This window comes from Oncorhynchus gorbuscha, linkage group LG18, assembly GCF_021184085.1.
Source record: "Oncorhynchus gorbuscha isolate QuinsamMale2020 ecotype Even-year linkage group LG18, OgorEven_v1.0, whole genome shotgun sequence".
In the NCBI taxonomy this organism is placed as follows: domain Eukaryota; kingdom Metazoa; phylum Chordata; class Actinopteri; order Salmoniformes; family Salmonidae; genus Oncorhynchus; species Oncorhynchus gorbuscha.
The window spans coordinates 82,407,818-82,421,331 of record NC_060190.1 but is presented as its reverse complement, the minus strand read 5'-3'; the positions used below and the strand labels follow the sequence as shown (position 1 = coordinate 82,421,331).

At 40.6% G+C, this 13,514-nt stretch overlaps 1 protein-coding gene across 1 annotated transcript; it reads left to right on the top strand.

Annotated features, from left to right (window-relative positions):
• Positions 1–10,184: 10,184 nt before the first annotated feature.
• On the top strand, positions 10,185–12,803 carry LOC124003389. Its single transcript, XM_046311599.1, has one exon. The coding sequence runs from the start codon at positions 10,342–10,344 to the stop codon at positions 10,993–10,995; it is 654 nt and encodes a 217-aa protein (XP_046167555.1). The 5' UTR covers positions 10,185–10,341; the 3' UTR covers positions 10,996–12,803.
• The last annotated feature ends 711 nt before the right edge of the window (positions 12,804–13,514 follow it).

The window sequence follows — 13,514 nt, the reverse complement described above, 5'->3', positions numbered from 1 at the left end:
GGGTTCGCAAACTGCAGTGAGATTATTGTATGGGAGAATATACAAACACAGTTGAGATTTTGAAAAATAACATTTTACTGGTTTGTTTTCATTTTGATATGAGATGAAAATGTAATTAATTTAAGGTTATTTGTTTATATAAATGTACTTATTCTTAACCTGTCTAGGACTGGGGTTCCACTAGCGGCACCATTTCTTGTTGCCACGGTGTCTGATTTCAAAAATGTTTTAAAGCGAAAGCTCCACAAACGATTATGTTAGGTCTCACAGAAAAACCCAGCCATTTTTCCAGCCAAAGAGAGGAGTCACAAAAAGCACGAATAGAGATAAAATGAATCACTAACATTTGATGGTCTTCATCAGATGACACGAATAGGACTTCATGTTACACAATACATGTATGTTTTGTTCGGTAAAGTTCATATTTATATCCAAAAATCTTATTTTATATTGGCGTGTTACATTCAGTAGTTCCAAAACATGCACTGATATTGCAGAGAGCCACATGAATTCACAGAAATACTCATTAAATGTTGATGAAAATTCAAGTGTTATGCATGGAACTTTAGATAAACTTCTCCTTAATGCAAGTGCTGTGTCAGATTTTTTTTTAACTTTACAGAAAAAGCATAATCTGAGAACGGCGCTCAGAGCCCAAACCAGCCAGAAATATCCCCCATGTTGGGTAGTCAACATTATTCATAAATAGAATTATAAATATTCACTTACCTTTGGTGATCTTCATCAGAATGCACTCCCAGGAATCAAAGTTCCACAATAAATGCTTGATTTGTTCGATAATGTCCATTTATGTCCAATAGCCTCTTTTGTTAGGGCGTTTGGTTAACATTCAAAATTGCGTTCAGGGTGAACAGTTAAAGTCATATTACAGGTTGAAGAAACTTGTCAAACGAAGAATAGAATCAATCTTTAGGATGTTTTTATCATAAATGTTCAATTATGTTCCAACCGGAGAATTCCATTGTCTGTAGAAAAGCAATGGAACGAGAGATACCTCTCATGTGAAACCGCGTGACTGAGAATGAGGCTGCAGGCAGACCCCTTAGTCAAACAGCTCTCATCCGCCTCCCCTTCACAGTAGAAGCCTGAAACAACGTTCTAAAAATGGTCGACATCTAGTGGAAGCCTTAGGAAGTGCAACTTGACTCATATCCCACTGTGTATTCGGTAGGGCTGAGTTGGAAAAACTACAAACCTCAGATTTCCCACTTCCTGTTTGGATTTCATCACTGGTTTTTGCCTGCCATATGAGTTATGTTATACTCAGACATAATTCAAACAGTTTTAAACTTCAGTGTTTTCTATCCAATAATAATATGCATATATTAGCATCTGGGGAAACCAGGCCTGGTTTTCATAGCTGACTTTGAAAAGGCAGATTAATAAACTATGACTGGAGTTTATATATAAATGCCTAGAACATTTCAATTTTGGAGAATCTCATATAAAATGGGTTAAAGTCATGTATAGTAACCCTAGGTGTAAAATAGTAAATAATGGCTACTTCTCAAAGTTTTAAACACTCAAGAGGAGTAATACAAGGTTGTCCACTATCGGCATATCTATTTATATTGCCATCGAAATGTTAGCTGTTAAAATCAGGTCCAACAATATTCTTAAAGGATTAGAAATTCAGGGCTTAACACCATACAATGACCCCTTCAGCTCCACCGCCTCATAGAGGATCTAGATACTTTTTCTAACCTCTCCGGACATAAAAAAAAATACAACTTTGACATTACCATGTAGTTTACCAATAAAATGGTCTGATGTCGATGTGGATATACTCTGGATACAACAAATTCTCACTCAATTCATTTTTATAGAAAGTTAGCAAAAAGAGAAGCTTTGGCTAACATGGAAAGGAAAATAACTGTCTATTTGTGGAAAGTTCATCAAGGTGGGTTATTTGGTAATATCCCATTTGACCTATTTGCTTATGGTTTTGCCTACACCTAGTGACCTGCTTTTATTTTATGAGCAAAAAATATTACATTTCATTCGGAATGGTAAGTCAGACAAAATTAAAAGGGCCTATTTATATAATTAATATTTGAATTCTGGGGGGGCAGAAATTATTAAATATTAAAGCTTTAGACCTCCCACTAAATGTATCAGTCATACAAAAGTTATACTTAAATCCAAACTGGTTCTCTAGTAAGTTAGTAAGAATTTCTTAGTGCATGTTCAAGAATGGCCTTTTCCCTTTATTCAGATTACAACCTCTCACTTTAGGTTATTTGAAAATGAAATAATCTCCAAAATATGGACATTTATTAAAACCAGACATAGAAAGTTGGTTGCAATTTCAGTTTAATCCACCAGGAAAGGCAGATCCAATAATACAGCAAATATTGTGATTTAAACTGAAATATACTTCTCGATTTAAAAATGGTAGAATCTTTGTAAATGCTATAATAAATAGGACTGGTGGTGTTATGTCACACATGCAGCTAACACATAGATATGGAAATATCTGCTCTACCCAAAATGACAACCAACTAATTGCAGCGTTACTGCAAAAATGGAAGAGGCAAGTGGAAGGGGGGAAAAAGTAAGGAATTTGTCTATCGGCCCTGCATTAAAGACTACAATTGGTTAAAGAAAATGCGATCAATAAAAAAAGTGCACCAATTTCATTTCAGGACCAAAAAATTGGCAGCCGTAAGATATAGATTGAAGAAAAAAAATAGGGAAGAGATTTTCAATGTACTGATTATATGGCACATGGTTTATGAACTGATAGGACGCCAGATTCAAGACTAAGAATTTTTCAATTTAAATTACTATACAAAATTCTTGCAAAATTATAACCATCTGCAGATTTTGCTGCGAAGAGACAGTCATTAGATAATTTATTATGGTGCTGTCCATATGTAGCTGGATTTTGGTCACAGGTCCAGGAATGGCGGACGAATTGAAATATCTACCTGGAGCTAACTCTGCAGATGGCACTACTGGGCGATCTGAAAAGTCATAGTCAATCAATAATATAATACTTTGAGCAGAAGTGCTTATCTTTTAATTTTCAATCTGTAGGAACGGCTCAGAACTTTCAGATGGGAGGGGTTGAATGGAGCTGAATGGACTGGATGGTGTTGAGAGACAGATGGGAGGGGTTGAATGGAGCTGAATGGACTGGATGGTGTTGAGAGACGGATGGGAGGGGTTGAATGGAGCTGAATGGACTGGAGGGTGTTGAGAGACAGATGGGAGGGGTTGAATGGAGCTGAATGGACTGGAGGGTGTTGAGAGACAGATGGGAGGGGTTGAATGGAGCTGAAGGGACTGGATGGTGTTGAGAGACAGATGGGAGGGGTTGAATGGAGCTGAATGGACTGGAGGGTGTTGAGAGACAGATGGGAGGGGTTGAATGGAGCTGAATGGACTGGAGGGTGTTGAGAGACAGATGGGAGGGGTTGAATGGAGCTGAATGGTGTTGAGAGACAGATGGGAGGGGTTGAATGGAGCTGAATGGACTGGATGGTGTTGAGAGACAGATGGGAGGGGTTGAATGGAGCTGAATGGACTGGAAGGTGTTGCGAGACAGATGGGAGGGGTTGAATGGAGCTGAAGGGACTGGATGGTGTTGAGAGACAGATGGGAGGGGTTGAATGGAGCTGAAGGGACTGGAGGGTGTTGAGAGACAGATGGGAGGGGTTGAATGGAGCTGAAGGGACTGGATGGTGTTGAGAGACAGATGGGAGGGGTTGAATGGAGCTGAAGGGACTGGATGGTGTTGAGAGACAGATGGGAGGGGTTGAATGGAGCTGAATGGACTGGAGGGTGTTGAGACAGATGGGAGGGGTTGAATGGAGATGAAGGGTGGGACTATAATAACCAAGATGACTAAATATACTGTGTCCATAAAATGCATATAGGTTCAGAACCTTTAACCAAACATTTAAAAAATAAATGGAAAATAAAAATCGAACTGGATTGACATCAGAAATGGAGGAAGGCCAGGACTTAAAACAAACAAAATATAACTATTCTAAAATAGTCAGTAAAATGTATATAGTACGTATAAACTGGAAGTAGAAGCCTACGTGTTCATTTAGTTTATTCCAATTATGGGAGTGGTGGTAGTAGAATATAATAAAGGAAAATGTAAATGTTTAATCCATTTTAGAATTAGGCTGTAACCTAACAAAATGTGGAAAAAGTCAAGGGGTCTGAATACTTTCCAAAGGAACTATTGGAACATGCATACATACAGTGCCTTTGGAAAGTATTCAGACCCCTTGACTTTTTCCACATTTTGTTAGGTTACAGCCTAATTCTAAAATTGATTAAATCATTTATTCCCTTATCAATCTACACACAATACCCCATAATGACATCACAATACCCCATAATGACATCACAATACCCCATAATGACATCACAATACCCCATAATGACAAAGCAAAAACAGGTTTGTATAAATGTTTGCTAATTTCAACAACAAAAATATCACATTTGCATAAGTATTCAGACCCTTTTAATCAGTACTTTGTTGAAGCACCTTTGGCAGTGATTACAGCCTCCAGTCTTCTTGGGTATGACACTACAAACTTGGCACACCTGTATTTGGGGAGTTTCTCACATTCTTCTCTGCAGTTCCTCTCAAACTCTGTCAGGTTACATGGGGAGCGTCACTGCACAGCTATATTCAGGTCTCTCCAGAGATGTTCGATCAGGTTCAAGTCCAGGCTCTGGCAGGGCCACTCATGGACATTCAGAGACTTGTCCCGAAGCCACTCCTGCATTGTCTTGGCTGTGAGCTTAGGGTCGTTGTCCTGTTGGAAGGTGAACCTTCACCCCAGTCGGAGGTCCTGAGTGCTCTGGAGAAGGTTTTAATCAAGGATCTCTCTGTACTTTGCTTCGTTCATCTTACCCTCGATCCTGACTAGCCTCCCAGTCTTTTCCGCTGAAAACCATCCCCACAGCATGATGCTGCAACCACCATGCCTCACCGTAAGGATGGTGCCAGGTTTCTTCCAGACGTGACACTTGGCATTCAGGCCAAAGAGTTCAATCTTGGTTTCATCAGACCACAGAATCTTGTTTCTCATGGTCTAAGACAATTTAGGTGCCTTTTAGCAAACTATAAGTTGACTGTCATGTGCCTTTTTTTACTGAGGAATTGCTTTCGTCTGGTCACTCTACCATAAAGGCCTGATTGGTGGAGTGTTGCAGAGATGGTCCTTCTGGAAGTTTCTCCCATCTCCACAAACCATCGGGTTCTTGGTCCCCTCCCTGACAGATGCCCCTCTCCTCCGGTTGCTCAGTTTGGCCGGGCAGCTCTAGGAAGAGTCTTAGTAGTTCCAAACTTCTAACATTTAAGAATTATGGAGGTCACTGTTTTGGTACCCTTCCCCAGATCTGTGCCTCGACACAATCCTGTCTCGGGTGGTCTACAGAGAATTCCTTTGACCTCATGGCTTTGTTTTTCCTCTGACATGTACTGTCAACTGTGGGACCTTGTATAGACAGGTGTGTGTGTGCCTTTCCAAATCATGCCCAATCATTTCAATTTGCCACAGGTGGACTCCAAGTTGTAGAAACATCTCAAGAATGATGAGAATGAGAATGGAAACCGGATTCACCTGAGCTCAATTTCAAGTCTCATAACAAAAGGACTGAATACTTATGTAAATATTTCAGTTGTTAATTTTTTAAATACATTTTGTTTGTTATTATGGGGTATTGTGTGTAGATTGATAAGGAATGTTGTTTATTTAATACACTTGAGAATAAGGTTGTAACGTAACAAAATGTGGAAAAAGTCAAAAGGGTCTGAATACTTTATGTATATATTAAAAAAAATAATAATAATATGTGGAAATGTCTTAAGCTATTTTGGCTTTGGGGTGTTGTGTGTAGATTGCTGAGGATTTTTTTTTTATGTAATCATTTTTAGAATAAAATGTGGAAAAGTCAAGGGGGTCTGAATAATTTCTGTGTATCTGTATTTATATTACCAGTCAACATTTTGGACACAACTACTCATTCAAGGGTTTTTCTTCATGTTTACAATTTTCTACATTGTAGAATAATAGTGAAGACATTAAAACTATGAAATAACACATGGAATCATGTAGTAACCAAAAACGTTTTAAACAAATAAAAATATATTTGAGATTCTTCAGAGAAGCCACCCTTTGCCTTGTTGACAGCTATGCCCACTCTTGGCATTCTCTCAACCAGCTCTACCTGGAATGCTTTTCCAACAGTCTTGAAGGAGTTCTCACATATGCTGACCACTTGTTGGCTGCTTTTCCTTCACTCTGTGGTCCGACTCATCCCAAACCATCTCAATTGGGTTGAGGTCAGGTGATTGTGGAGGTCAGGTCATCTGATGCAGCACTCCATCACTCTCCTTGGTCTGCAGCACTCATCACTCTGTCTTGGTCAAATAGCCCTTACACAGCTTGGAGTTGTCGGGTCATTGTCCTGTTGAAAAACAAATGATAGTCCCACTTGATGCAGAATGCTGTGGTAGCGATGCTTGTTAAGTGTGCCTTGAATTCAAATTAATTCACTGACAGTGTCACCAGCAACGCAACATCACACCTCTATGCTTCATGGTGGGAACCACACATGCAGAGATCATCTGTTCACCTACTCTGCTTCTCACAAAGACATGGCCAAAAATCTCCAATTTGGACTCATCAGACCAAAGGACAGATTTCCACCGGTCTAATGTCCATTGCTCGTGTTTCTTGTCCAAGCAAGTCTCTTCTTATTGGTGTCATTTAGTAGTGGTTTCTTTGCAGCAATTTGACCATGTAGGCCTGATTCACACAGTCTCCTCTGAACTGTTGATGTCTGTTACTTGAACTCTGAAGCATTTATTTGGGCTGCAATTTCTGAGGCTGGTAACTCTAATTTATCCTCTGCAGCAGAGGTAACTCAGGGTCTTCCTTTCCTGTGGCTGTCCTCATGGGAGCCAGTTTCATAATGCTTGATGGTTTTTGCGACTGCACTTGAAGAAACATTTTTAAAGTTCTTGAAATGTTCCGGATTGACAGACCATGTCTTAAAGTAATGGACTGTCGTTTCTCTTTGCTTATTTGAGCTGTTCTTGACATAATATGGACTTGGTATTTTACCAAATAGGGGTATCTTCTGTATACCAGCCCTACCTTGTCACAACACAACTGATTTTCCTCAAACGCATTAAATCAAATCAAATCAAATTTATTTATATAGCCCTTCGTACATCAGCTGATATCTCAAAGTGCTGTACAGAAACCCAGCCTAAAACCCCAAACAGCAAACAATGCAGGTGTAAAAGCACGGTGGCTAGGAAAAACTCCCTAGAAAGGCCAAAACCTAGGAAGAAACCTAGAGGAACCGGGCTATGTGGGGTGGCCAGTCCTCTTCTGGCTGTGCCGGGTAGAGATTATAACAGAACATGACCAAGATGTTCAAATGTTCATAAATGACCAGCATGGTCAAATAATAATAAGGCAGAACAGTTGAAACTGGAGCAGCAGCACAGTCAGGTGGACTGGGGACAGCAAGGAGCCATCGTGTCAGGTAGTCCTGGGGCACGGTCCTAGGGCTCAGGTCCTCCGAGAGAGAGAAAGAAAGAGAGAATTAGAGAGAGCATATGTGGGGTGGCCAGTCCTCTTCTGGCTGTGCCGGGTGGAGATTATAACAGAACGTGGCCAAGATGTTCAAATGTTCATAAATGACCAGCATGGTTGAATAATAGTAAGGCAGAACAGTTGAAACTGGAGCAGCAGCACAGTCAGGTGGACTGGGGACAGCAAGGAGTCATCATGTCAGGTAGTCCTGGGGCATGGTCCTAGGGCTCAGGTCCTCAGAGAGAGAAAGAAAGAGAGAAGGAGAGAATTAGAGAACGCACACTTAGATTCACACAGGACACCGAATAGGACAGGAGAAGTACTCCAGATAAACAAACTGACCCTAGCCCCCCGACACAAACTACTGCAGCATAAATACTGGAGGCTAAGACAGGAGGGGTCAGGAGACACTGTGGCCCCATCCGAGGACACCCCCGGACAGGGCCAAACAGGAAGGATATAACCCCACCCACTTTGCCAAAGCACAGCCCCCACACCACTAGAGGGAAATCTTCAACCACCAACTTACCATCCTGAGACAAGGCCGAGTATAGCCCACAAAGATCTCCGACACGGTACAACCCAAAGGAGGGTGGGGGGGGAACCCAGACAGGCCGACCACAACAGTGAATCAACCCACCCAGGTGACGCACCCCCCCCGGGACGGCACGAGAGAGCCCCAGCAAGCCATTGACTCAGCCCCCGTAACAGGGTTAGAGGCAGAGAATCCCAGTGGAAAGAGGGGAACCGGCCAGGCAGAGACAGCAAGGGCGGTTCGTTGCTCCAGAGCCTTTCCGTTCACCTTCACACTCCTGGGCCAGACTACACTCAATCATATGACCCACTGAAGAGATGAGTCTTCAGTAAAGACTTAAAGGTTGAGACCGAGTTTGCGTCTCTGACATGGGTAGGCAGACCATTCCATAAAAATGGAGCTCTATAGGAGAAAGCCCTGCCTCCAGCTGTTTGCTTAGAATTTCTAGGGACAATTAGGAGGCCTGCGTCTTGTGACCGTAGCGTACGTGTAGGTATGTACGGCAGGACCAAATCAGAGAGGTAGGTAGGAGCAAGCCCATGTAATGCTTTGTAGGTTAGCAGTAAAACCTTGAAATCAGCCCTTGCTTTGACAGGAAGCCAGTGTAGAGAGGCTAGCACTGGAGTAATATGATCAAATTTTTTGGTTCTAGTCAGGATTCTAGCAGCCGTATTTAGCACTAACTGAAGTTTATTTAGTGCTTTATCCGGGTAGCCGGAAAATAGAGCATTGCAGTAGTCTAACCTAGAAGTGACAAAAGCATGGATTAATTTTTCTGCATCATTTTTGGACAGAAAGTTTCTGATTTTTGCAATGTTACGTAGATGGAAAAAAGCTGTCCTCGAAATGGTCTTGATATGTTCTTCAAAAGAGAGATCAGGGTCCAGAGTAACGCCGAGGTCCTTCACAGTTTTATTTGAGACGACTGTACAACCATTAAGATTAATTGTCAGATTCAACAGAAGATCTCTTTGTTTCTTGGGACCTAGAACAAGCATCTCTGTTTTGTCCGAGTTTAATAGTAGAAAGTTTGCAGCCATCCACTTCCTTATGTCTGAAACACATGCTTCTAGCGAGGGCAATTTTGGGGCTTCACCATGTTTCATTGAAATGTACAGCTGTGTGTCATCCGCATAGCAGTGAAAGTTTACATTATGTTTTCGAATAACATCCCCAAGAGGTATTAAGAAGGAAAGAAATTCCACAAGTTAACTTTTAACAAGGCACACCTGCCAATCTAAATGCATTCCAGGTGACTACCTCATGTATCTGGTTGAGAATGTCAAGTGTGCAAAGATATCAATGTAAAGGGTGGCTACTTAGAAGAATGTCAAATATAAAATATATATTAACTTAACACATTGTTTTTTTTGTCTGGCAAGTCGGGAGTATTTTTCACTTGCCTGAAGATTATGATCACTTGCCCGTAAATTATTATGATTAGCTATTTACTTGCAGAAATGCCATATACAATATTGCCTTCCTTTCAGAGGAGGAACCGGATTCTTGGTATTTTGGTTGACTCTATGGAAGAAGAAAAAAAATCGGAGCAAGCTCAACTTGCTCAACTGCCATACATTGTCGGTCTTTCACTTACAATACTGGGGAACCAGAAAGATCAGCTTTAGGCTACTGTAATTCTTTGCACTTTGTTGTTTTCGCCCCCCCCCCACCTCTATTTGTCTTTGTTTCACCTGTCCAATAGGGCAACCTCAGCGCATGCTCAACTTGCATGACTGCTCAGTTTACTTTGCTCAGGCAAAAAGGCAACCCTTTGTGTCAATCCCTGTTTGAAATGTTATATCAACTTGCTAATTGGTTGCATTTGAGAATGTTAAGTACTCATTGGTAACTGAATACAAACCTTGACTGAGTACTTGTGCCCATCCCTACTAGCTAAACAATTAAGTTATTTATGGCTTGGAAAGCCAAGTCTGCTTATGTTTAGCTTTCGTACATGTTTGTGCAGATAGTCACATTGTTTCTTCTTTTACAATTGAAATAAGTGCTTGAATTCAGTCCCAACCCATAGAAGTGATCCCCTTTAGGTACCCTTTCCAGCCTACAGCAGTAAGCATGCATTAGTTTTTACTTTGTCTTCTCAATTATTATTTTTTATTGGAAACTGCTACTCTCAATTCTCTCAACAGGGTGAAAAGCAAGACAGACTTCGGGAGCTCTCAAACATTTTACCTCAAGGCAGATGTCATGAATTACACAGACCCGATTGTGGAGAAGGCCGTCAACTCCTGGTCCAGAATCGCCTCGGCTGGACAGACTGTCCTTTTAGAGACATTACAGATCCTCAACCCCATGTCAAAGGATCTCTCGGACACCGAGGAACTAGTAACCTTTCTCCAAGGGCTTAAAGAAGAAGGCCACAAGCCCACAGTGCTACGAAGCAAAGATGTTTATGGATATAGATCCTGTACAGCCAGAACACTACCAGAAGAGATGTGCTGTACAGACACGACTAGCAAGGGCTCAAGGACAGGCAAGAAGAGGGGAAGGAAGAAGAAGGAGTCTAACAAGTACGCATCGTGGACTACTAGTGCATCAGAATCTCACAAAGGATCTGTCTTTTCCCGACCTCCGGTTATGACTATTGAACCTCCACTGATACACCAATGTCTGAAACTAACAAACATTACAGGTTTGACGAGAGGCCACACCGCAAGACTACAGATTCACTCTCAACTTTCAGGGATACCGTTGCAGAACATGGGTAGAACACCAAAGGCAATGGCATTGGTCGGTCAAAGGTATCATCCCTCCTGTCCGGAATGGAACGGGGCCCTTATCGGAGACTCCGCCCCAGTGATGTATCAAAAACGGCCGAGGAGTTTACAACTACAAGATTGACGTGTCAAACCACAGACGGTCCTGGAGGGACGACCAGTCTCTGTGGGTGATGAACAATCAGGAGCAGTGTCGTCTGGATGAGAACAGCCTGCGGTGGAAGGTGGTCAAAGTGGACGACTGCATCACAGTGGAGGAACTGAGGAGGAAGGCCCAGAGGATCCTGCAGGTGAATCTGTCCCCTGTGATAGAGATACGACCGCTATATGAAACTGTAGCAGAATACCAGCGTGAGATCTCCAGTGACTTCTTGGTTTAGGCCTAGCGTTCATTTTGCAACACGGCTTGACTGAGCACGCTGAGGTTTGACTTTTACTGTTGGAGCCAGAAGGGGAACATTACGTCGGCATCGTCTGACTACAGTAAAGTATGTTTCTTGTATTGTGCAACGACGGGATGATGCCATGGATCTAACGTGTCAACAGGACTGACGCAGAAGTTACACAAGGTGGTGCTTGAAAGACACTCCATAGACCTTACAGTGCAGAATGGGGCACATTTTTAGTTGATTTTTTACGAGCTTCTGTTTTGTACCTTGAGGTAAACCTTGAGATTTGGTAAACGGTGTCACTGTCGGACCACTTTTCTTGCAAGAACAAAAATCAAATAAAATGTTTACCCTATTTGGTCTAGCCTACACGACAGTTTGCTGATTTTTGGTCACCTGAAATGAATGTGCAAGACTTCTCTTGGTTTAGCTCTTCCTGTTGTCTCATTTGATTGCCATTCTTATCTGCTTTTGTGTAGTCTAGACTGTTTCATTGAGTTTAAACTTTGACGGCCTCAGATTTATTCTGTGTTTTCTGAATGTAAGCACTTGAATCGTAGCAATTCCATTGCAGGACTAAGTTTAAAATGGCCTTATTCTTTTTAACTAAAATAAATAGTATTTTTGTAGTGGCTTTTTTAAAATATATATTTAATTGTATTTTCTCTGGGCAAAGCATTTAATAGCATCATCAACCATCCTCTTCATCTTTGAAGTATTTTATTGAACCTGGATTGCAGAATTATTCCAGACTTTTGAAAATTGGAAACATGGAACAGATATTCGTTTTAGATCGGACGCTAACTTTGCATCGGTGCTAACTGGGAACCAGCTAAATCTGGCCATTTGTGAAGAAGTTGCCACAAAGTGTTTTGTGATCCATCTTTCATCATTAGTTTAGTTGAATGGTTTCAGACATGTTGTTTTCATTACTTATTTTAAGTTTGGTTTGAACATGTTGTATTGTAGTGGCACAGTCCATCAAGGGTAGCCTACTTCAGGGGTCCTGTCCCAAATGGCACCTTTTTCCCTTTATAATGCACTACTTTTGACCCGGGTCCCAGGTTCTGATCAAATGTAATGGACTGAATAGGGTGCTATTTGTGAAACATCCATAATTCTGTTTTAGCAACTCTTTAGTGTTTTATTTGTATTGGCTTGCTGCGTCTTCATCTGGATTTAATTTAACATTTTCACCATACCAGAATTTGCAGAACAAAAGTACAGTCAAATTAAGGAATGGGTTAAGTTTAAGGTTTTTGTTAGGTCGGGTTTAATGTTAGGGAAAGTGAAGTGTTCAAATGTTTTGAATCATGTTGTGGCCCAAAAATCAGGGCCGTAAGTTGATCCTTTGTTGCCATATGTTGAAAATATTGTAAATGTTACTGAGTGGTTGCGTTCAGGCCAGGAAACAACCAGTCATTGCGATTGCCAAAGGCGTTCTTCGAGAAAAGGACAGCAGATTACTATGGCTGTAAAATGTGTTTTTTGTGTTTCCATCCAATCTTAATTTCAGTGTACTGATATAAAATGACTAAATGAAGTTGCCATGTTATTTTGAACCAGGGTATGTATGTATGTATGTATGTATGTATGTATGTATGTATGTATGTATGTATGTATGTATGTATGTATGTATGTATGTATGTATGTATGTATGTATGTATGTATGTATGTATGTATGTATGTATGTATGTATGTATGTATGTATGTATGTATGTATGTATGTATGTATGTATGTATGTATGTATGTATGTATGTATGTATGTATGTATGTATGTATGTATGTATGTATGTATGTATGTATGTATGTATGTATGTATGTATGTATGTATGTATGTATGTATGTATGTATGTATGTATGTATGTATGTATGTATGTATGTATGTATGTATGTATGTATGTATGTATGTATGTATGTATGTATGTATGTATGTATGTATGTATGTATGTATGTATGTATGTATGTATGTATGTATGTATGTATGTATGTATGTATGTATGTATGTATGTATGTATGTATGTATGTATGTATGTATGTATGTATGTACAATAGGTCATGGGTTTTATACAACACTTATTTGCAGCAAATACATTTTTTCACGGGATCTTTAAAGCCTAATTTATACCTCATGCAAGTATGCAACGCAAGAACGTAATTATCTACTCAAAATGGCGATCCTGCATAGTTTGCAGCCCTGCAATTTGTATGTACGCAGAATGGCCATTTTGCTTCGATAATTGTGTTATTTGC